The sequence below is a fragment of the Papio anubis genome, chromosome 1 (assembly GCF_008728515.1).
Source record: "Papio anubis isolate 15944 chromosome 1, Panubis1.0, whole genome shotgun sequence".
Lineage (NCBI taxonomy): Eukaryota > Metazoa > Chordata > Mammalia > Primates > Cercopithecidae > Papio > Papio anubis.
Window position 1 is genome coordinate 98,903,586 of NC_044976.1, and position 22,562 is coordinate 98,926,147.

The 22,562-nt window shown below is 38.2% G+C and overlaps 1 protein-coding gene across 7 annotated transcripts in view; it reads right to left on the reverse strand.

Moving 5' to 3' along the window:
- The window catches only part of DBT (dihydrolipoamide branched chain transacylase E2), an 86,069-nt gene that overhangs the window by 23,017 nt on the left and 40,490 nt on the right, over window positions 1-22,562 (reverse strand). For 6 of the 7 annotated variants that reach the window (XM_031651165.1, XM_021921216.2, XM_021921214.2 and 3 more), the window contains 6 exons: window positions 16,171-16,292; window positions 13,513-13,729; window positions 11,796-11,962; window positions 8,931-9,008; window positions 4,368-4,559; window positions 4,144-4,215 (listed from right to left, as the gene is read on the reverse strand). In XM_031651165.1, coding sequence (XP_031507025.1) covers window positions 4,144-4,215; window positions 4,368-4,559; window positions 8,931-9,008; window positions 11,796-11,962; window positions 13,513-13,729; window positions 16,171-16,292 — 848 coding nt within the window. The remainder of the gene's footprint in view (window positions 1-4,143; window positions 4,216-4,367; window positions 4,560-8,930; window positions 9,009-11,795; window positions 11,963-13,512; window positions 13,730-16,170; window positions 16,293-22,562) is intronic. The other variant, XM_031651169.1, reaches the window with a different exon arrangement.

Here is a 22,562-nt window from a genome sequence, read left to right on the forward strand (position 1 = left end):
TTTTTTTTTTTTTTTTTTTTTTTTTTTTGAGACGGAGTCTCGCTCTGCCGCCCAGGCTGGAGTGCAGTGGCCGGATCTCAGCTCACTGCAAGCTCCGCCTCCCGGGTTCACGCCATTCTCCTGCCTCAGCCTCCCGAGTAGCTGGGACTACAGGCGCCCGCCATCTCGCCCAGCTAGTTTTTTGTATTTTTTAGTAGAGACGGGGTTTCACCGTGTTCGCCAGGATGGTCTTGATCTCCTGACCTCGTGATCCACCCGTCTCGGCCTCCCAAAGTGCTGGGATTACAGGCTTGAGCCACCGCGCCCGGCCTCATAAAGCAAGTTCTTAGAGACCTGCAAAGAGACTGAGACTCCCACACAATAATAGTGGGACACTTTAACACCTCACTGTCAATATTAGACAGATCAACCAGACAGAAAATTAACATGGACCTTCAGGACTTGAACTCAGCTCTGGACCAAGTGGACCTAATAGATATCTACAGAACTCTCCACCCCAAATCAACAGAATATATATTTTTCTCAGCACCACATCGCACTTATTCTAAAATCGAACACACAATTGGAAGTAAAACTCTCCTCAGCAAATGCAAAAGAATGGAAACAATAACAAGCAGTCTCTCAAACCACAGTGCAATCAAATTAGAACTCAGGATTAAGAAACTCACTCAAAACCACACAACTACATGGAAACCAAACAACCTGCTCCTGAATGACTGCTGGGTAAATAACGAAATGAAGGCAGAAATAAAGATGTTCTTTGAAACCAATGAGAACAAAGACACAATGTACCAGAATCTCTGAGACACAGCTAAAGCATGTATAGAGGGAAATTTATAGCACTAAATGTCCACAGAAGAAAGCGGGAAAAATCTAAAATCAACACCCTAAAATCAAATTTAAAAGAATTAGAGAAGCAAGAGCAAACACATTCAAAAGCTAGCAGAAGACAAGAAATAACCAAGATCAGAGAAGAACTGAAGGAGATAGAGACACAAAAAACCCTTCAAAAAAATCAATGAATCCAGGAGCTGTTTTTTTTTTTTTGAAAAGACTAACAAAATAGATAGACTGCTAGCTGGATTAATAAAGAACAAAAGAGAGAAGAATCAAATAGACACAATAAAAAATGATAAAGAGGATATCACCACTGATCCCACAGAAATACAAACTACCATCAGAGAATACTATAAACATCTCTTCACACATAAACTAGAAAATCTAGAAGAAATGGATAAATTGCTGGATGCATACACTCTCCCAAGACTAAATCAGGAAAAAGTTGACTCCCTGAATAGACCAATAACAAGTTCTGAAATTGAGGTAGTAATTAACAGCCTACCAACCAAAAAAAGCCCAGGACCAGACAGATTTAACAGCCAAATTCTACCAGAGGTACAAAGAGGAGCTGGTACCATTTCTTCTGAAACTATTACAAACAATAGAAAAAGAGGGAATCCTCCCTCACTCATTTTATGAGGCCAGCATCATCCTGATACCAAAAGCTGGCAGAGACACATACACAAAGAAAATTTCAGGCCAATATCCCTGATGAACACTGATGCAAAAATCCTCAACAAAATACTGGCAAACCAAATCCAGCAGCACATTACAAAGCTTATCCATCACAATCAAGTAAGCTTCATCCCTGGGATGCAAGGCTGGTTCAACATATGCAAATCAATAAACATAATCCATTACATAAACAGAACCAATGACAAAAACCACATGATTATCTCAATTGATGCAGAAAAGGCCTTTGATAAAATTCAACACCGCTTCATGCTAAAAACACTCAATAAACTAGGTACTGATGGAACATATCTCAAAATAATAAGAGCTATTTATGATAAACCCACAGCCAATATCATACTGAATGGGCAAAAGCTGGAAGCACTCCCTTTGAAAATCGGCACAAGACAAGGATGCCCTCTCTCTTATCACTCTTATGCAACATAGTATTGGAAGTTCTGACCAGGGCAATCAGGCAAGAGAAAGAAATAAAGCGTATTCTATAGGAAGAGAGGAAGTCAAATTAACTCTGTCTGCAGATGACATGATTGTATATTTAGAAAACCCCATCAGTTCAGTCCAAAATCTCCTTAAGCTGATAAGCAACTTCAGCAAAGTCTCAGGATACAAAATCAATGTGCAAAAATCACAGCATTCCTATACATCAATAACAAACAGTGAGCCAAATCATGAGGAAACTCCCATTCACAATTGCTACAAAGAGAATAAAATACCTAGGAATACAACTTACAAGGGATGTGAGGAGCCTCTCTACAAGGAGAACTACAAACCACTGCTCAAAGAAATACAAGGGGACACAAACAAATGGAAAAACATTCCATGCTCATGGATAGGAAGAATCAATATTGTGAAAATGGCCAAACTGCCCAAAGTCATTTATAGATTCAATGCTATTCCATCAAGTGACCACTAACTTTCTTCACAGAATTAGAAAAAACTACTTTAAACTTCACATGGAACCAAAAAAGGGTCCACATAGCCAAGATAATCCTAAACAAAAAGAACGAAGCTGGAGGCATCATGCTACCTGACCTCAAACTATACTACGAGGCTACAGTAACCAAAACAGCATGGTACTGGTACCAAAATAGAGAGATAAACCAATGGAACCGAACAGAGGCCTCAGAAATAACACCACACATCTACAACCCGTCTGATCTTTGACAAACCTGATGAAAACAAGAAATGGGGAAAGGATTCCCTATTTAATAAATGGTGTTGGGACAACTGGCTAGCCATATGCAGAAAACTGAAACTGGACCCCTTCTTACACCTTATACAAAAATTAACTCAAGATGGATTAAAGACTGAAATGTAAGACCTAAAACCATAAAAACCCTAGAGGAAAACCTATTCAGGACATAGGCATGGGCAAAGACTTCATGACTAAAACACCAAAAGCAATTGCAACAAAAGCCAAAATTGACAAATCAGATCTAATTAAACTAAAGAGCTTCTGCACAGCAAAAGAAACTATCATCAGAGAGAACAGGCAACCTATAGAATGGGAGAACAATTTTGTAATCTATCCATCTGACAAACGGCTAATATCCAGAATCTACAAGGAACTTAAACAAATTTACACGAAAAAAAACAAACAACCCATCTTAAAGTGGGCAACGGATATGAACAGGCACTTTTCAAAAGAAGACATTTATGTAGCCAACAAACATGTGAAAAAAAGCTCATCATCACTGGCCATTAGAGAAATGCAAATCAAAACTACAGTGAAATACCACGCCAGTTACAATGGTGATCATTAAAAAGGCAGGAAATAACAGATGCTGGAGAGAAGGTGGATAAACAGAAATGCTTTTACATTGTTGGTGGGAGTGTAAATGAGTTCAACCATTGTGGAAGACAGTGTGGCGATTCCTGAAGGATCTAGAACCAGAAATACCATTTGACCCAGAAATACCATTTGACCCAGCTATCCCATTACTGAGTATATACCCAAAGGATTATAAATCATGCTACTATAAAGACACATGAACACGTATGTTTACCGCAGCACTATTCACAATAGCAAAGACTTGGAACCAACCCAAATGCCCATCAATGTTAGACTGGATAAGGAAAATGTGGCATATATACACCATGGAATACTATGCAGCCACAAAAAAGAGTGAGCTCATGTCCTTTGCAGGGACATGGATGAAGCTGGAAACCATCATTCTCAGCAAACTAACACGGGAACAGAAAACCAAACACTTCATGTTCTCACTCACAAGTGGGAGTTGAACAATGAGAACACATGGACAGAGGGTGGGGAACATCACACACTGGGGACCTGTCACATGGTGGGGGGCTAGGGAAGGGATAGCATTAGGAGAAATACTTAATGTAGATGACGGGTTGATGGGTGCAGCAAACCACCTTGGCATGTGTATACCTATGTAACAAACCTGCACATTCTGCACATGTATCCCAGAACTTAAAGTAAAAAAAAAAAAAAAAAAAGAAAGAAAAAAGAAATAATGGACTTTCTAAGGTAAACTCAGAAACTTAAACCTACAAAATGAGGGGGAAACCTTAGAAATGGTTACTCTTCATTGTGTTGAGTCCCTGAATTTGCTTAAACTCCATTTTTCAGTTATCTAATACATGTACCTTAATTGATCCAAGGGCCCCAATGGCTACTTCAGGTGGCATTATCACTGGTTTGGTATAGGTACCACCAATCTATTTAAAAAAAAAAAAAAAAAAAAAAAAGGAGAGTATTACAAGTTAGGATTTTTCAGGGAACAAATGCCAAGTGACATTTTCTATTTTTAATTAAGCATATGATCAGAAATTTTAAGCAATGGTTTATGTATTTCAACATTATTACTCACTGATCCAATGTTGGAAAGAGTAAATGTTCCTCCTGTAAGATCAGTGGTGCTGAGCTGACCCACAGAGCCCAATTTCTGGAGGCGGTTCAGTTCAGTGGCGATGTCAAATATAGAGCAGATCTGAACATTTTTCACATTAGGGACAATCAAACCCTGCTCAGTATCCATTGCTATCCCAATGTTATGAGAAGCCTAAAAAATAAAAAATTATACAGTAGGGCTTTTAATGAATAAGCTAACAGCAAAGAAAGGATCAACCTTCACTGTCATCTAGAAACCACTACCAAAACTCATTTTTACCAAATTGGTAGCGATTTAAAAGAAATAATTTAAAAATAATTTTTTAAAGATTTTTTGGGCCAGGTGCAGTGGCTCACGCCTGTAATCCCAGCACTCTGGGAGGCCAAGGTGGCTGGATTACCTGAGGTAATGAGTTCAAGACCAGCCTGGCCAACATGGTGAAACCCCATCTCTACTAAAAATACAAAAATTAGCAAGGTGGCACAGGCCTGTGATCCCAGCTACTCAGGAGGCTGAGGCATGAGAATCACTCAAACCCGGGAGGTGGAGGTTGCAGTGGGCCGAGATTGTACCACTGTACTCTAGCCTGGGAGACAGAGTAAGACTCTGTCTAAAAAAAGATAATGTTTTTGTTGATAAGAATGTAGGCAATAAGCTATTTCCCAACACTGTCAGTGCAAATGTAACTGGTACAGGTTGAGCATCCCTAGTTCAAATATCTGAAATCTGAAATGCTCCAACATCTGAAACTTTTGAGGGCTGAAATGTCATGTCATGTAGCCAATTTCCTTGAAAACTGATTTATCACCCTGAGTCAAGATCCATCTTCAGAATTCTCTATACTGACAAATACAGAAATGTAAAGTTTTTATTTTCGATTTATTGGATGGATTAAGCATCTCAGCATTCCTTACTATGTGATAAAATACATATATAATAAAAAGTATATTCAATATTTTGTCCTTAAACATTATACTGCATAGTTGTTGAAACAGTTCTCATTTTGTAATATTTAACCATATCAGAGCCCATCAATTAAAAAAAAAAAAAAAAACAGAAAAATGCAGCCATTGTTCTGGCAGGGCATAGTGGCTCCTGCCTATAATCCCAACACTTTGGGAGACTGATGCAGAAGGATTGCTTGAGGCCAGGAGTTCAAGACCAGCCTGGGCAACGTAGCAAGACTCCATCGCTACAAAAAAAAATTTTTTAATTAGCTGAGTATTATGGCACATGCCTGTAGTCTCAACTACTTGGGAGGCTGAGGTGGGAGGATCATTTGACCCCAAGAGTTTTAGGTTACAATAAGCTATGATTATGCATGGGTGACAGAGCAAAACCCTGTGTCAAAAAAAGAAAAAAAGAAAACTGTGTGGTCGGGCACAGTGGCTCACGCCTGTAATCCCAGCACTTTGGGAGGCTGAGGCGGGTGGATCACGAGGTCAGGAGATCAAGACCAGCCTGGCTAACACAGTGAAACCCTGTCTCTACTAAAAATGCAAAAAGAAATTAGCCGGGTGTGGTGGCGGGCGCCTGTAGTCCCAGCTACCGGAGAGGCTGAGGCAGGAGAATGGTGTGAACCCAGGAGGCGGAGCTTGCAGTGAGCCGAGATCACGCCACTGCACTCCAGCCTGGGCTACAGAGCAAGACTCTGTCTCAAAAAAAGAAAAAAAAAATTGTTTCATGTACAAAAATGTTAAAAATATTGTATAAAATTACCCTTAGGCTATGTGTATGAGGGGTAAATGAAACATAAGTGAATTTCATGTTTAGACTTGGGTCCTATCCTCAAGATGTCTCCTTTGTATATGCAAATATCCCATAATCCAAAAAAAATCTTAAATCCAAAACACTTCTGGTCCCAAGCATTTCAGGTAACGGATACTTAACCTGTATAGACTTTTTGGAGAACATATGACAATATGTACCAACATTTATAAAAATTTGTGTTAAGGAACTAAATGCAGAAGTATGTAGGGATACGCAGGGATGTTGAGTACACACTGTTTATTAGTTTGAGAAACTGGGAATAATCATAATGTTTATAAACAGGTCACTGGCTAAATAAATAACAAAGCTATATGTGTTGACACATAATGATGTTTACAATATAGTAAACGAAAAAGAAGAGGCTGGGCACAGTGGCTCATGCCTGTAACCCAGCACTTTGGGAGGCTGAGGTGGGTGAATCACTTGAGCCCAAGAGTCAGAGACCAGCCTGGGCAACATGGCAAGACCCCATTTCTACAAAAAAAAAAACCCAAAAATTAGCTGGGCGTGGTGGCAGGTGCCTGTAGTCCCAGCTACTCGGAAGGCTGAGGTGGGAGGTGGAGGCTGCCGTGAGGTGATGATTGCACCACAGCATAGATATTCTCTATGGGAATACTTTAGACAGGCAACAGAGTGAGACCCTGTCTCAAAAACAAAAAAAAAGAAAAAGAAACAGAAAAAAAGCAAGTTAAAGAAAATATTAACAATTCTATATCTTGGCCGGGCGCGGTGGCTCAAGCCTGTAATCCCAGCACTTTGGGAGGCCGAGGCGGGTGGATCATGAGGTCAGGAGATCGAGACCATCCTGGCTAACATGGTGAAACCCCATCTCTACTAAAAATACAAAAAACTAGCCGGGCGTGGTGGCGGGCGCCTGTAGTCCCAGCTACTCGGAGGCTGAGGCAGGAGAATGGCGTGAACCTGGGAGGCGGAGCTTGCAGTGAGCCGAGATCGCGCCACTGCACTCCAGCCTGGGTGACACAGCGTGAGACTCCGTCTCAAAAAAAAAAAAAACAAAAAACAAAAAAACAATTCTATATCTTGTAAAAAGTATGTGAAAATGAAACCCTAGAAAGATGTATATCTCAACATAAACAGTGAGTTATCTTAGGGTCATGGAATCAAGGGTAAACATCTTTGTTTTCTTTTCTCTTTTCTTTTTTTTTTTTTTTTTTTGACAAAGGCAGGGTTTCACTTTGTCACCTAGGCTGGAGTGCAGTGGCATGATCACAACTCACTGCAACCTCCATCTCCCAGGTATCATATGATTCTCCTGCCTCAGCCTCCCAAGTAGCTAAAACTATAAGTATGCACTACCATGCCTCGCTAATTTTTTTTTTCCTGTAGAGATGGAGGCCTCTTCACTTTGTTGCCCATGCTGGTCTCGAATTCCTGGGCTCAAGCCATCCTCCTACCTCTGTCCCCCAAAGTGCTGGGATTATAGGCAGGAGCCACCACACCCAGCCAACATCATTATTTTCTTGACCAAAATTTTGTGGTAAGTATATACTTAATCAGGAGATATTAAAATTAAAATTAAAATTAATACAGCTTACTGTATTAACCATATGGGAGCTGACCTCCCAGAATATCTAAGCTCACTTTCTGGTTATACCTTTCTTTTCTTTTTTTTTTTTTTTTTAAATTCTCTTTTTGAAATGGAGTTTTGCTCTTGTCGCCCACGCTGGAGTGCAGTGGCACAATCTTGGCTCACTGCAACCTCTGCCTCCTGGGTTCAAACAATTCTCCCACCTCAGCCTCCTGAGTAGTTGGGACTATAGGCGCTGGCCACCACACCTGGCTAATTTTTGTATTTTTAGCAGAGACAGGGTTTCACCATGTTGGCCAGGCTGGTCTCAAACTCCTGACCTTACATAATCCACCCGCCTTGGTCTCCCAAAGTACTGGGATTATAGGCGTGAGCCACTGTGCCCAGCCTCTGGCTGTACACGTCTAATGATAAGTAAACTTAAGGAAAAGCATCTCCAAAAGAGTTCTCGGTCTTAAGAAACTTTCACTCCTCACAGAAGAGTTTACTCAAATTGAATTCAAACTTTTATTACTTTTCTCACTTAAATTATTCTTAATCTTAAAATTCAAGGAATTTGCCAGGTGTGGTGGTTCATGCCTGTAATCCCAGAACTTTGGGAGGCTGAGGCAGGAGGATTGCTTGAGACCAGAAGTTCAACACCAGCCTGGGCAACATAATGAGACCACGTCTCTACAAAAAAACTTAAAAATTAGTTGGGCATAGTGGCGCATGCCTATAGTACCAGCTACACAGGAGGCTGGGGCAGAAGGATTGCTTGGGTCTGAGAGGTCGAGGTCGCAGTGAGCCACGATCATAGCACTGCACTCCAAACTGGTGACAGAGTGAGACTCTGCCAATAATAATAATAATAATAATAATAAAATAATAATAATAATTAAAAAATTAAAATTCCAGGAATTCAATTTTGAAAGACTTGCTTCTTTTTGAGAGGGTAAGTAGAGCGGGTAACATAATCTGCCATACAGCTATATTTCCATTATTTTAAGCAGAAAACAAAAAAAAAAGCTTAAAAATGGTTTTAAGAATCTCCATAGCTAAACAGTATTATTAAACACAAAAACAACAACAAAGAATTAGACTTAAGTTTAATGTTTTACCCCATACCTTTAATTCTAGTCTAAAAAAGATCACTATTTAAAGTACAATAGAGGTCTCTCTAACCTACAAGCACATTTGCCCCATCTTCTATTAATAATAAGAACATTTTCTGCGTAGCCAACCTTATATGTTATATTCTGGCAGTTTTCATCCACAGAAGCATTAAGGATAGGAAACTGTAGTAATCCCAAGGAAACAGCCTGTTTAACAGAAAAAGAATGCAATTTTAGCACTTTTAACTCAGAAAAGATAGGGAATTTGAAACAATAAGAGGTATAAAAGGAGGGAGAGAGAGAACTCTTATTTATGCTGAGTTTAATTTCAAGTCTACATGTACCTAGTCGCATTATTGCCAATGTTACCTTCAAGCAATGTAGAACTAGGTCACCCTAATCATTAAAGAATGAAAGATAGGTAGCTTGTAAACATCAAGGAGATTTTCAAAATAATGATGCAGACCAGCCAAAGTTCCAAAGAAAATGCCTAAATTCTAGGTGATTTCCTCACTGACATGTTGAATCTTAAGATTTCCATGAGAAGTAAACCTGTGGTTCAAAACTAGGAATCAAAACACAAAAAAGCAGGTAAGCTATTTCCCTGTGTGGAAAGAACACATAATAAGGATTTCAAAGCGCACTGACCATTAGATGCCAATTTGCTACTTGGTGTCCTTGGCCAGCTGAAGGGCAGAGATGGCCTGAACATTTACTTTACAGCTCAAGTCTCACTGAATAGCATTTACATTTTCCCTCTCTGCCGCCTTCTCCCTTTCTTTTTCCTTTTATCACTTACTATCATTTCTCTCCTGTCCATATTCAGATTTCCCTAACTGTATCCAGATGTTCTTGATATCTGTTCCCCTGCCCATTCGGGATCTAATAATCAAGTTTCATATCTTACATGTGGTGGTCATGCATTGTATTAAATTTAAAAGATAGCAAAATAAAAATGCTTAAGATCATTCTTAAAAAGAATTCCCTTCCCCACTGCCCTTTTCTGGTCCCTGTTAAAGTTCTTTACATGCATTGTGTTATTTTTCTCAGTGCATCAGGGGTCTTGATGGAAAAAAATCAAATTCTTGAACTAGAGAGTTAAGAAAAAAGTTTAAACATATAGAGACACTTCATAGTCATTAGTTTAATTAGGACAGGTTAAGAGAATAGATCAACTGAAGAAAAATACAACGAAAAGAATTGCTACGAGTTCCTTAATTTTTATGACTTGGAAGTTTTTTTCTTGTTTGTTTTTGAGACAGGGTCTTGCTTTGTCACCCAGGCTGGAGTGCAGTGGCATGATCTCAGCTGACTGTAGCCTCAACCTCCTTGGTTTGAGTGATCCTCCTGCCTCAGCCTCCTGAGTAGCTGGGACTACAGGTGTGTGCCACCATGCCCAGGTAACTTTTGTATGTTTTGTAGAGATGGGGTTTCACCATTCTGCCCAAGCTGTTCTTGAACTCCTGAGCTCAAGCAATCTGCCTGCCTTGAGAGAACCCTTTCTTAGAAAAAAAAAAAAAAAAAAGGGAGATAAAGGAGAACAGATTCTGTCTCATGAGGCTCAGTGCCCAGTAAGTAAGTGAAGAGAAAACTGAGTAAGCACTCACAATGCACTGAGATAAGTAACAGTGGGAAACAAGAGTATTTAATTCAAATAGTGACAGCCACAGAAGGAGTCTGTACCTGACCACAATTTGGGATTTATTTGGAGGTGTTTGATGGAGAAGAAGGGGCACTTCGAGTGGAATTGTGTATTCTAGCAATTATGGGTAGCTTCATATGAGGGAGTGAGATAAGAACGGAGAGGCAGGCAGCAGAGACTTAAAACACATTTGTATGCCACACTAAGGAGTATGGAAATTATCCTAAAGGCAATGAAAGGGAACCACTGAAAAGAATCAGAGAATATTACAATAATTTGATTTACAGAAGACCAGTCTTGGTGCAGTGTAGAGAAAGGACTGAACATGCTCGCATTAGAGACATCAGTATGTCCTTCAGAGTAGAACAGACCAGAATCTGAAAGAGCTTCTCCACCTGTTAGCTATAAGTCCTTAACAAGTTTCTCAACCTCTCTGAGCCCCAATTTCCTTAAATGGAAAGTGGGGACAGTAACATTTACATGTCAGGGTTACCTGAGAATTAAGAGAAAATGTATACAGCATGCTTAGTATGGAGCCGGGCACATGGTAGCTGCTGCACAGTCACTAATGTAAGCTAGACTGTAAGCTGCTCAAGGTCAGCTGATGATCTTACTCCATTTTATACTGGTCCCAAGGCTTAGCACTAGAAATGATTCCCAGGAGCCTCAATATAAGTTTGTTGAATAAATGAAAATAAATATTAAATATATATCAGTGATATTGCAAAATTAATATCAAGTCTCATTTTAGTTCAAACCAGGACTTGGCTGGAGTGATCCTTTTAGGATTAAAGGCTTTACTTAACTGGCAGAATTGTCTCTACCTAGCTCAAAGATAAGTGGCTAAACATATGATATGGACATTTCAATTTTATAATTTCCTATTGAACAAAGAAATGGCACATTTTCTAACTATTTGATGTTGTGAAAAGTAATATTTTTATTCAAGGCCACAGTCAACACATTGCATGTTGGCAAAGCAAAATTTAAATGTCCTACCTGGGGGGCCGGATGCGGTGGCTCATGCCTGGAATTCCAGCACTTTGGGAGTCCGAGGTGGGTGTGGATCACCTGAGGTCAGGAGTTCGAGACCAGCCTGACCTACATGGTGAAACCACGTCTCTACTAAAAATACAAAATTAGCCAGGCATGGTGGCAGGTGCCTGTATTCCCAGCTACTTGGGAGGCTGAGGCAAGAGAATTATTTGAACCCGGGAGGCAGAGGTTGCAGTGAGCCGAGTTCGCGCCATTGCACTCCAGCCTGGTTGACAAGAGCAAAACTCTGTCTCAAAAAAACAAACAAACAAATAAATGTCCTACTCAAGCTTTGTTTGAAATGAATGAAATCTCACCTTTAAGAAGAAAGGCATAAAGGAGAGTTTAATTCCACGAGCAAAAGCAATGGGTTTTAATTCTTCTCGGAGCTTAACCAGTTCAGTAAGGTCAACCTCATCACAATAACCAAAATGAGGTATCTTCAGGGCTGCAGACATAGTCTTGACCATTGCTTTCTGAAAGCCTGAAAAGCATTCAATTGTTATTCATTTATTTAAATTCTTAAATCTCTTCATCCTTTTTTTTTTTTTTTAAAGAAACTAAAATGGAAGGTTCTCTAATGTCCTTTACTCTCTCAGTTAAACCCTTCTTCTTAGTACTCTCTTCATTACGTTACCTTACATTGAAAGTCACTAATTTCTTTTTTTTTTTTTTTTTAATTTATTTATTATTATTATACTTTAAGTTGTAGGGTACATGTGCATAATGTGCAGGTTTGTTACATATGTATACTTGTGCCATGTTGGTCTGCTGCACCCATCAACTCATCATTTACATCAGGTATAACTCCCAATGCAATCCCTCCCCCCTCCCCCCTCCCCATGATAGGCCCCGGTGTGTGATGTTCCCCTTCCTGAGTCCAAGTGATCTCATTGTTCAGTTCCCACCTATGAGTGAGAACATGCGGTGTTTGGTTTTCTGTTCTTGTGATAGTTTGCTAAGAATGATGGTTTCCAGCTGCATCCATGTCCCTACAAAGGACGCAAACTCATCCTTTTTTATGGCTGCATAGTATTCCATGGTGTATATGTGCCACATTTTCTTAATCCAATCTGTCACTGATGGACATTTGGGTTGATTCCAAGTCTTTGCTATTGTGAATAGTGCTGCAATAAACATACGTGTGCATGTGTCTTTATAGCAGCATAATTTATAATCCTTTGGGAAAAGTCACTAATTTCAAAGCTGGAATATTGACTGCATCATGACACTCAGTGGCAAATGCAATAACATAGCAGGTAACTGCATTAAATGCTGTGTTATATAAAAAATTCAAAAGAATGCAAGCCATGTATTTCCCTAACAGCTTTCCTGCAAAGCCACTCTTCTGGAAGTTAATCATTCCAAGAGTTTATAAATAACAAATCAGAACTAGTTATTTTGAAAGCTAACTACAAACAGTGAATGTTTAAAATATCCTGTGTGTCTTCAAACAGAGCAATTATCAGTATACAAGTTTATACTTCAAGAAACCTGCTAATGTATTCCTCTTCAGAAGTTAATGGTATACATAAATTGGAAGTGTTTCCCGGAAAAGCTGTTATTTCATCATTTAAAAATTATGGCCAGGCATGGTGAGTGGCTCATGCCTGTAATCTCTGCACTTTGGGAGTCCGAGGAGGGTGGATCACCTGAGGTCAGGAGTTTGAGACCAGCCCGGCCAACATGATGAAACCCTGTTTCTACTAAAAATACAAAAAATTAGCTGGGCATGGTGGCATGCACCTGTAATCCCAGATACTCAGGAGGCTGAGGCAGGAGAATCGCTTGAACCTGAGAGGCGGAGGCTGCAGCGAGCTGAGATCGTGCCACTGCACTCCAGTCTGGCCAACAAGAGCAAAAATCCGTATCAAAAACAAAAAAAATAAAAAAATAAATTATATGCTGACTGAGGTTGAACTTTCCCTTCAGTAAGACTTAAAAACACCATATTAGTAACGTATAGTTTACTGAGGTAGCTTCCCCCAAAATAAATGAACTATTGCCTTATATTATTGTTATTATTATCATTACCTTTTATGGGTTCTGTTTTGTCTTTGCCTGTGAATACTGGAGGTTTTGATACTGGTATAGGAATAGTCATGTCTTTTGGCTTTGGTGGAGGTGGCATAATTTCAGCTTTTGGTGAAGGAGGTAATATAGCTCCTGTCTGCTTTTCCAAATAGTTGAGGATATCTTCTTTAAGTATTCTGCCATCTTTTCCTGAGCCAACAACTTCACTCAGCTTAATCTAAAAAATGATATATTTTAATGCCAAAAATACAACTACTTAAAAATATCATTAAAGTTTCAAAATTGAATTTGATCAGTTGACGGTAAAATATATCTGTCCAATAAATTAGTAAAAGGAAATAACCTTTTCATTTTCTACTTAAGTAATCATTTATTACTTTGTATACACGGTTCACATGTGCATGTGATAACCAATGGGTATCTATATTATATATAATCTAGAGCTATTTATGAAAATTTACTTTTTAAAACAAAATTTTGTAGAGACAGGGTCTCACTCTGTTGCCCTGGCTGGTCTTGAACTCCTAGCCTCAAGCCATCCTCTCAACTCAGCCTCCCAAATGTGCTGGAATTACAGGCGTGAGCCACTTTGCCCAGCTGAAAACTTACATTTTTATACTCAAGTATTTTAAAATCTCTTGCATAATTCTTACTCGACCTTTTCTATTCTTGGGGACTACATAGGAAGAGGGAGAGCTGAGAATTTAAGAGAAACTAAATGCTCTACCAAATTTAGACCAATGTTTCTGACGTTGGCTATCAGTTAAAAACGTAACAGCTTAGATGATCATAATACAAAAGCTCTCTCAAATGTTATTTTTCTAGTAGTTGCTTTGGAAAGATCAGTACAAAACATTTAATTCTATTTAAATACAAACAAACATAAGAGCTTGGAATGATCTCCTCACATATAGTATGTATTAATTTCTTAGGAATAGGCCCCATTTCATTTGTATTAGTGCATCTCTAAGGATGTCTAAAATAATAAAGGACTTTATTAAGGCAAACACTAAGTGTGTAACAAATGGACTATGAAAATTTAAACAAATAATTTTTAGGCAGTTACAAACAACTGTAAATGCCACTGGTTCTTAATTTTAAACAACCTCAATTCATAAATATGCAAACTGAAAGAAAAAAGATGATTTCTGATAACTAAATCCAATATTTAATTTTTAGTAATCACACAAGCATTCTACCCAAGTATCCTATCCACATCTTGAGGGAGTGTTTTAGGAAAGCGAAATCATACATTTCTTCTATATATTCCTTTCTATATTATTAAGAAAAAAATTATTAAAATGCTTTATAGATTTCAAAGCAATATGTTAAATCATTATTTCATCGGATGCCCTTAATAACCTAGTGTTCCATGTTACTATATCTATTTTCTGCTATGCCAAATGGTCTTCATACTTAAACACATTTAAGGGTTACATAAAATTTCATCAAGGATACGTAACATAATTTGACTTTGAACACGTATGCATCTTCTAATTTTTGGCTATATAAAATACAACGAAGAATGTATCCTAGATTATTTTCTGGGAATTGTTCCCCTGTGGCAGGATAACTGGCTGAAAGAATATGAACATTTTAATGACTCTATTACATATTTCACAAAATATAAACTTTTATTTTTTTCCCACAGCAACCTTACTTTTCTCAAAAAGAGACCAAAAAAAAAAGTCTCATTGTGGGGCACAGTGGAAAGTATTCAGGCTTCAGAACCAGAAAGATTTGTGTTCAAATTCCTAGTTCAGTTTACTTGGTTTTAGATAAGTTAATCAACCTTCCTGCAGGGTCCTTGTGAGGATTACAGATAATGTGTCTATAGTGTCTGGCACATATGCGCTCAAATAATGGAGGCAATGATTGTTGAGACTGTATGTAACGTCTAAGAGCACAGGTTTTGGAGTGATATAGACTCACTTTCGAATCCTAGCTCTGTTGCTGTGTTAGCTGTGTGACCTTAGTCTAGTTACTTAAACCCTCCAAGTCTTAAAACAGCTCCTTATCTTACGGGGTTAAATGAGAATATGTAAATACCTATCCTAGTGCCAGGGAGCCACCCTGCCTGGCATTCCACCTTCCATTCAGTCAATGACTAGCAGAGGAAATACAAAAGGCAGGCCTCCTTGCCTCAAAGCAGTAATTCTGTGGTTCTCCCCTTCACCCTCAGATCAGGCCGGAGTCTTTCTTTTTTTCCTTAGGACCATGGCAAGCTTTGGGACAGGCCAGATGCTTGATACCATAACCATGTCTGGCCAGTTTCCCTTCTCTTCCCTTTCTTATCCTGCCTCCTTCGTTCCCTTTACAGGTTTTCCCTCCTTCAAATTCCTATCTCGTGCTGTGCCTCTAGAATACCTGACCTAAGACTTGGTATTTACAAGTGCTCAATAAATGGTAACTCTTACTGTTATTAGGCTCCAAGAAAGAGTAATAAAATCACAGTGCTCAATTGACAGTAAGTAATAAGTTTACAACTTCTCTTTTCTCCCATGTATTTTTATGCAACTATCACTTTTCAGTAGCAAATATTTTCATGTTTCCTTAATTTCACTGAGCCATTTCATCATGGGATAGTTGGCTAATTTTTCAGAGATACAAATGTACACTTTCTATACAATCTCAGACTTAAATATTAAGAGAACTTACATTGTTTTCCATTGCCAGACGGCGAACTGCAGGAGTTGCCAGTGTTTTTCGGCCCTTTATCTCTTGGTGTGTATGTTCATCATGGGACACTGCAGGAGTTTCAACAACATCTTCTTCTGAATCTGGTAACAAGGTAAAACTTAACTTCAGTTGAATTTTTTTTTTTAAATCTTAGTGGCCTATAATATCTAAATAAATTCAAGTTATCGTCTAAATATATAAAAGTTGAACTACTTCAGAACAGGAAAACACAACTATCCTAATGGTATGGGTTGAGTGGGGGCGTATGTGTGCTAGTACCTGGTACTTTTTAATTATTAGTATCTGGTGGATATGTCACTCCTGTTGAAATAATATAGCAGCTACAAGTTAAAAAAAGAGAGTTTTCCTCAAGAAATTTTAAAATGTGTTGTGGCTAGGTGCAGTGGCTCATGCCTGCAATCCCAGCAATTTGGGAGGTCAAGGCAGGCGGATCACCTGAGCCCAGGCATTCAAGACTAGCTGTGGCAACATAAGGAGACCCCATCTGTACAAAAAATTTAAAAATTAGCTAAGCTTGGTGGCACACGCCTGTGGTCCCAGCTACTTGGGAGACCAAGATGGAAGGATTGCTTGAGCCCAGGAGGTCAAGGGTGCAATGAGCTTGCATCACTGCACTCCAGCCTGGATGACAGTGAGACCCTGTCTCAAAAAAAAAAACAAAAACAAACAAACAAACAAAAACTGTATTTTGAACATTTTTCTAATAAAATTCTCATTTATATTTATAAGCAGTGTGGAATAAGGATCAAATGTAAGATAAATTACATGAAAGAATGGGCTTGGCACAGTGGCTCATGAATGTAATCCCAATACTCTAGCAGGCCAAGGTGGGTGGATCACTTACTTGAGCCTAGGAGTTTAAGACCAGCCTGGGCAATAAAGTGAGACTCCCTGTCTCTACAAGTGAATTTTAAAAATTAGCCGGGTATGATAGCACACATGTGTGGTCCCAGCTACACAGGAAGCTGAGGAAGGAGAATCACTTAAGCCCAGGAAGTCGAGCCTGCAATGAGCCATGTTGGCACCTCTGCACTCTAGGTTGGGTGAAAAAGTGAGACCCAGTCTCAAAAAAATCCGCACCAGACAAGAATCATAAAATCTTTAACAATCTTAAACACTTTCCTGAGATGACATAGTATTTAAAAGTTTGCTCTGCTTTGAATAGTTTAAGAAATGCGTGGTGGCTGGGCATGGTTGCTCACACCTGTAATGCGAACACTTTGGGAGGTAAAGGTGGGAGAACTGCTTGAGGCCAGGAGTTAAAGATCAGCCAGGGCAACACAGGGAGACCCTCTCTCTACAAAAAATTTAAAAATTAGCCAGGTGTGGTGGGGTGTGCCTGTAGCGTCAGCTACTCAGGAGGCTGAAGTGGGAGGATCACTTGGGCCCAAGAGGTCAAGGCTGCAATGAGTCATGATCGCACAACTGCACTCCAGCCGGGGTGACAGAGCAAGGCTGCCTCAAAAAGAAAAAGAAAAAGAAAAAAGGAAAAGAAAAAAGAACTGCTATGGCTAATGCTAATTTGGTTGTTTTATTCTCTAGTTCTGGGTTCTTGTAATTAGAAAAAGCATCTCAGGCTACTAGCATATATTTCTGCACGCAAAAGAAAAATGTTATTGAGAACATTTAATTGTCAAATTCTGCTGTTAGGAAATCAGTGATGTATATGTATAGCAGAATCAGTCTGAATTGGTAGATTAAAGACTGACAGAACTTCTGAAAATGAACAGACAACTGAATTTGCTTTGACAGTTTTGACATTCATTTCTAGGTAAATAAAAATCTTCTACTGCTACAACTGTAATAAGACAGTCTATTCATTCCTCTTTACTAGTCTATGAATTGGCCCAGTGGAGCTACAAAGAAATTCTCCTAAAGGTGAGGAAGGGAAGAGAAAAAATCCCAAAACTTGTATTGAGCACCTATTATGTGTCAAATACTGTGCTGCATATGCAGTATCTTAATTTACTTTTCATTCCAACTGTTTAAGATAGGTGTTATTAACCCCATTTTACAGACATTTTAAAAAGTGAGGTTTGACTGAACGGATTGGCTCAAGGTCAGACACCTAATAAATCTAATTGCTGAATTCAGTCCTGGGGCTGACTCAGTCTGTGCTGTTTCCATTAGTTCATGGACCTAGTAAATTTTCTTTCTGGTCAAAGTAGCTAGAATACAACTCCTATAGTTCAAGGCATAATTTTGTTGAATTTTCAGAATCCCTGTATATTCCCTACATCTGTTAAAGTCATTGGAGAAATGAGTAAGAAAGATTAGCATGAGGAACCAAGATCCAAAGGAAAATCAGGGGATTCAATGATAGGAACCCCAATATGGTAGGAACTCCAGTGCTAACTTGGATAATGCATATTTGCTGAAGACAAGGTATAAATATCCAAATATATCATATACAAAAATTATTACATTATTTCCAAAAGACCAAGTAATTTATTGCTACTCACCTTTCTGGAAAACATTTTGTGATACATTAACTATAAAGTACTACCCTTTTAGAGTAAGTTGGGTGTAAATATGAGTGACAAACTTACTTATGAGAAGTCACTCATGTATTACTTCTAATAGTCATGTAGTTGTTGGAAGAACGCTGTCTCTTAACCAAGTAATAAAATACCACCTTACTACACAGCACTTTAAATAATTTTCAAAGTGTTTTATTTTTTGCTTTTTTATTATTTTTTTAAAAAATACAGACAGTGTCTCACTTCATTGCCCAGGCTCGTCTTGAACTTCTGGCTTCAAGTGATCCTCCTGCCTTGTCCTCCTTCAGTGTTTTTACACATATTTTTCCTCTGATTACAAAAAGGTTATGAGTATGCAGGACAGATTTCTTAAAGTTACCAATGTAGAAACGGACTCTAAGGGGGATGAAGTTGACCAAACTTGAATTTCACAAGTTCTCCCCAGTTGATATGACTTTCATGTTTCTAGCATTACAATCTAATATGTGAGATTTTAGCCTTTGATGATTGATCTTCGGTTAGGGAATTAGAGTACAGTTAAAGCTTTAACTAATTTTAAGAAACAGCAAATGAACTCTGGTAAGTAAGCACTTTTTCTTATGAAGCCTGTCAATTTAGTGTTAAGGTAATTCCTTGTAGAAAGCAAATTTATAATAAAACCACATTATTTCAGGTTAACTAAATAAAAGAATAATATGAATTGATAAAACTGTGAAACTGCAATATTCTTAGGTATTTCTAAGAACAACATTAAGTGATCCAATTAATTCACTCAGCTAGGAGAAATTCTTTTAAGGAAAATGCTTTGAAATACTAAAGTATTCAAGTGTGTTTGGAAGACCTTTCTTCATTCAATTTATATTTCAACCAAATGTTTATAAATTGAAAATTAAGGACATCCAAACTGGACATTTCATTGCATTGTCTTTTTCACTTCAAATTATTAAAACAGTGAATTCAATCAATTTAATCTACAATAGGCTGTACAAAATGAACAGTTATAGCTACCAAGAGCACCTACTATGCCTAGCATTTAACCATGCAATTTATGTTACTGAATGTAATTTAGTTAGATGATATACTACATTCTTGGAATGGTTTTATGTCAAAGAGCTTTTCTTTAAAACATTTTATACTAATCCTGGTAAACATTTCAATATTATAAAATCTATGTATTTATAAACTAAACTGTGTTGCTGCAGCAGAATTTTGTAAATATGCATATGTACAGTATTAGAAAGTAAGTCCCATTGGTTTAGATGCAAAATGAAGCAGATATCCATCCTCTCTGAACTAAATTATCAGTGTAACAAAGTGGTTAGGAGCATGGGCTTTCACATTAAACAGAGCTGAGGTCAAATCCTAGCTCCACCACTTAGTAGCTATGTAATCATAGGCAGGTAATTTAACCTCTGAGTCTCAATGGTCCATGTGTCAAAAGCAGATATTACATTTGTTAAATGAGATGTATATATAGTATTAGCACGGAGAAACCAATCAACAATATATGTTGATGTTAAGGGGTAAATGCAATATAATGGCAGAATAATGTTAGTTTTATAAAGTATTCCTCTAAAGCTCACGTCCCTCTTTCTCCTCCTTTCACTGCCCCATGGTACCTCTCAATTAGGTATAGTAACTCTCCACTTATGTGGTGGTAGAGCATCCTGGCAACTTCATCTTAACAAAGCTTCATGGCCCAGAGTACCTAAAATAGGTGCCACACAGCCTCAGCGTTAAAACCGTGCACTTGACCCAGAGGAAAGGTATTTAGACTGTTCATCAGCTCCTATTTGCCACTGTTAGCAAATACTTCTTAACAAACTTGGTTATATGTCTTCTCAGAAAGGAAGGTGAGTGATGACCTGGCACAATGACAATCTAAACAGGCTGAAAAACTAAAAATCAAATGCAGAATTGTATTGTTTATAGTACAATGGTGAATGTTCATAACATGTCTTTGCATAATCAAAAAAGCTTACTCAATATCCTCACTTTAAGAAGTAACATATATGAAGTTTTAAAAACAAAATTAATGATTTCTCTGAAAAAAAAGTTTTTGAAAAGTTTTGGTCCAAAGAGCTCTAGTTGTTTAGAAAAGTGAGGAATCATTTTACTGTATTAAATAAATAGAGGGTACAGAAAGCATCTGTCACCACATCAGCCGTAAAGACAACTCGAGGTAACACAATTTAAACTGAGTTGGTTTTAGTTTTCTTTTGGTTTTGAGACACGGTTTCCTCTGTTTGAGTAGACAGGACTACAGGGGTGTACTACCACACCTATCTAATTTTTTTGTTTGTTTTGTGTGTGTATTTTTTTTAAGAAACTGGGTCTTGCTCTGTCCCTTGGCTGGAATGCAGTGGCACAATTATAGCTCAATGCAGCCTCAAACTCCTGGGCTCAAGTGATCCTCCCACCTCAGCCTCCTGTATAGCTGGGACTACAGGTGTGCTCCACCACATTTGGCTAATTTTTAAAAATTTTTGTAGAGATGAGGTTTTGCTGTGTTGCCCAGGCTAGTCTCAAACTCCTGGCTTCAAATCATCCTCCTACTTGGGCCTCCCAAAGTGCTCGAACTACAGGCATGAGTGACTGCACATGGTCTAAACCAAGTTTACAGTCGACAAGGCACTGAAACATGGAATAGCTTTGATATAATGGTGATAATGTTAAGTAACTAAAAAAAAAAAAAAAAATTAAGTAACTGGATTTCAACTTGCAATTTTTAAAATAATATATACCTTCTTATATGTCACAGATACAAGTTGGCATAAGTGAGTCCAATAAACTGTTTTTAAGTAGAGGTCTGTCTATAGTCAAAGCACTCATAGATAGAACTTGGAGGTCACAAATACAGTTTCCCTCACCAAAATTACCATGACCCTCCAGCTTTGAAAAGCAGACTATGACTATGTTACAAAAGACAGTACTATAGAATATAATTGGCATTACAAGATAGGACTTAATTTCCAATACTACTATTAAGATGTCTAGTCCTGATCTCTTCTACCCTTCATGGCTCTATGCTGTAATAACTTTCCACCTGTAAAATGTTAATAATATAATTTATACTTCTAGAAGACTTTTGTTAGTTTTTTATATAATTGGTTTTACTAGCATTAAGACAGAAAAAACGTAAATTCAATATTACTACAAATTCTTGCTTAAGAAAATATATACATAAAATATTTAGAAATCTTTCTCATTTCCACAATTAAAATGAAGCATATATAAATTTCTCTCATTAAACTGAAGGTAATATTCTATAGGCCTGCTTATTTGATACATGGGCTTATGCTTCATAGTTTATTATTACAATAAAAATATTAAAAACAAGTCCAAATGTAAAAGCAAAAAGGTACAGATGTGAAATAAAACTAGCATGCAAGATAATTGTTTAGAACATATTATGAATGGCAAATGAAATAGAATGGCTAGCAAGTTATCAGTTGTTTATGTAGAATATTGTCAGATAATTTCTACTGTAAACATAACCTATCCGATGTCATTAATTTTGTTCTAAGCTTTATTGAGATACAGCTGACACACAATAAACTGCACATACATAAAATATAAAGCCTGAGGCTCAGCGCAGTGGCTCACGCCTGTAATCCCAGGACTTTGGGAGGCCAAGGCAGGTGGATCACAAGGTCAGGAGATCGAGACTATCCTGGCCAACATGGTGAAACCCTGTCTCTACTAAAAACACAAAAATTAGCTGGGTGTGGTGGTGTGCGCCTGCCTGTAATCCCAGCTACTCGGGAGGCTGAGGCAGGAGATTCACTTAAACCAGGGAGTCGGAGGTTGCAGTGAGCCAATATCATGCCACTGCACTCCAGCCTGGCGACAGAGTGAGACTCTGTCTCG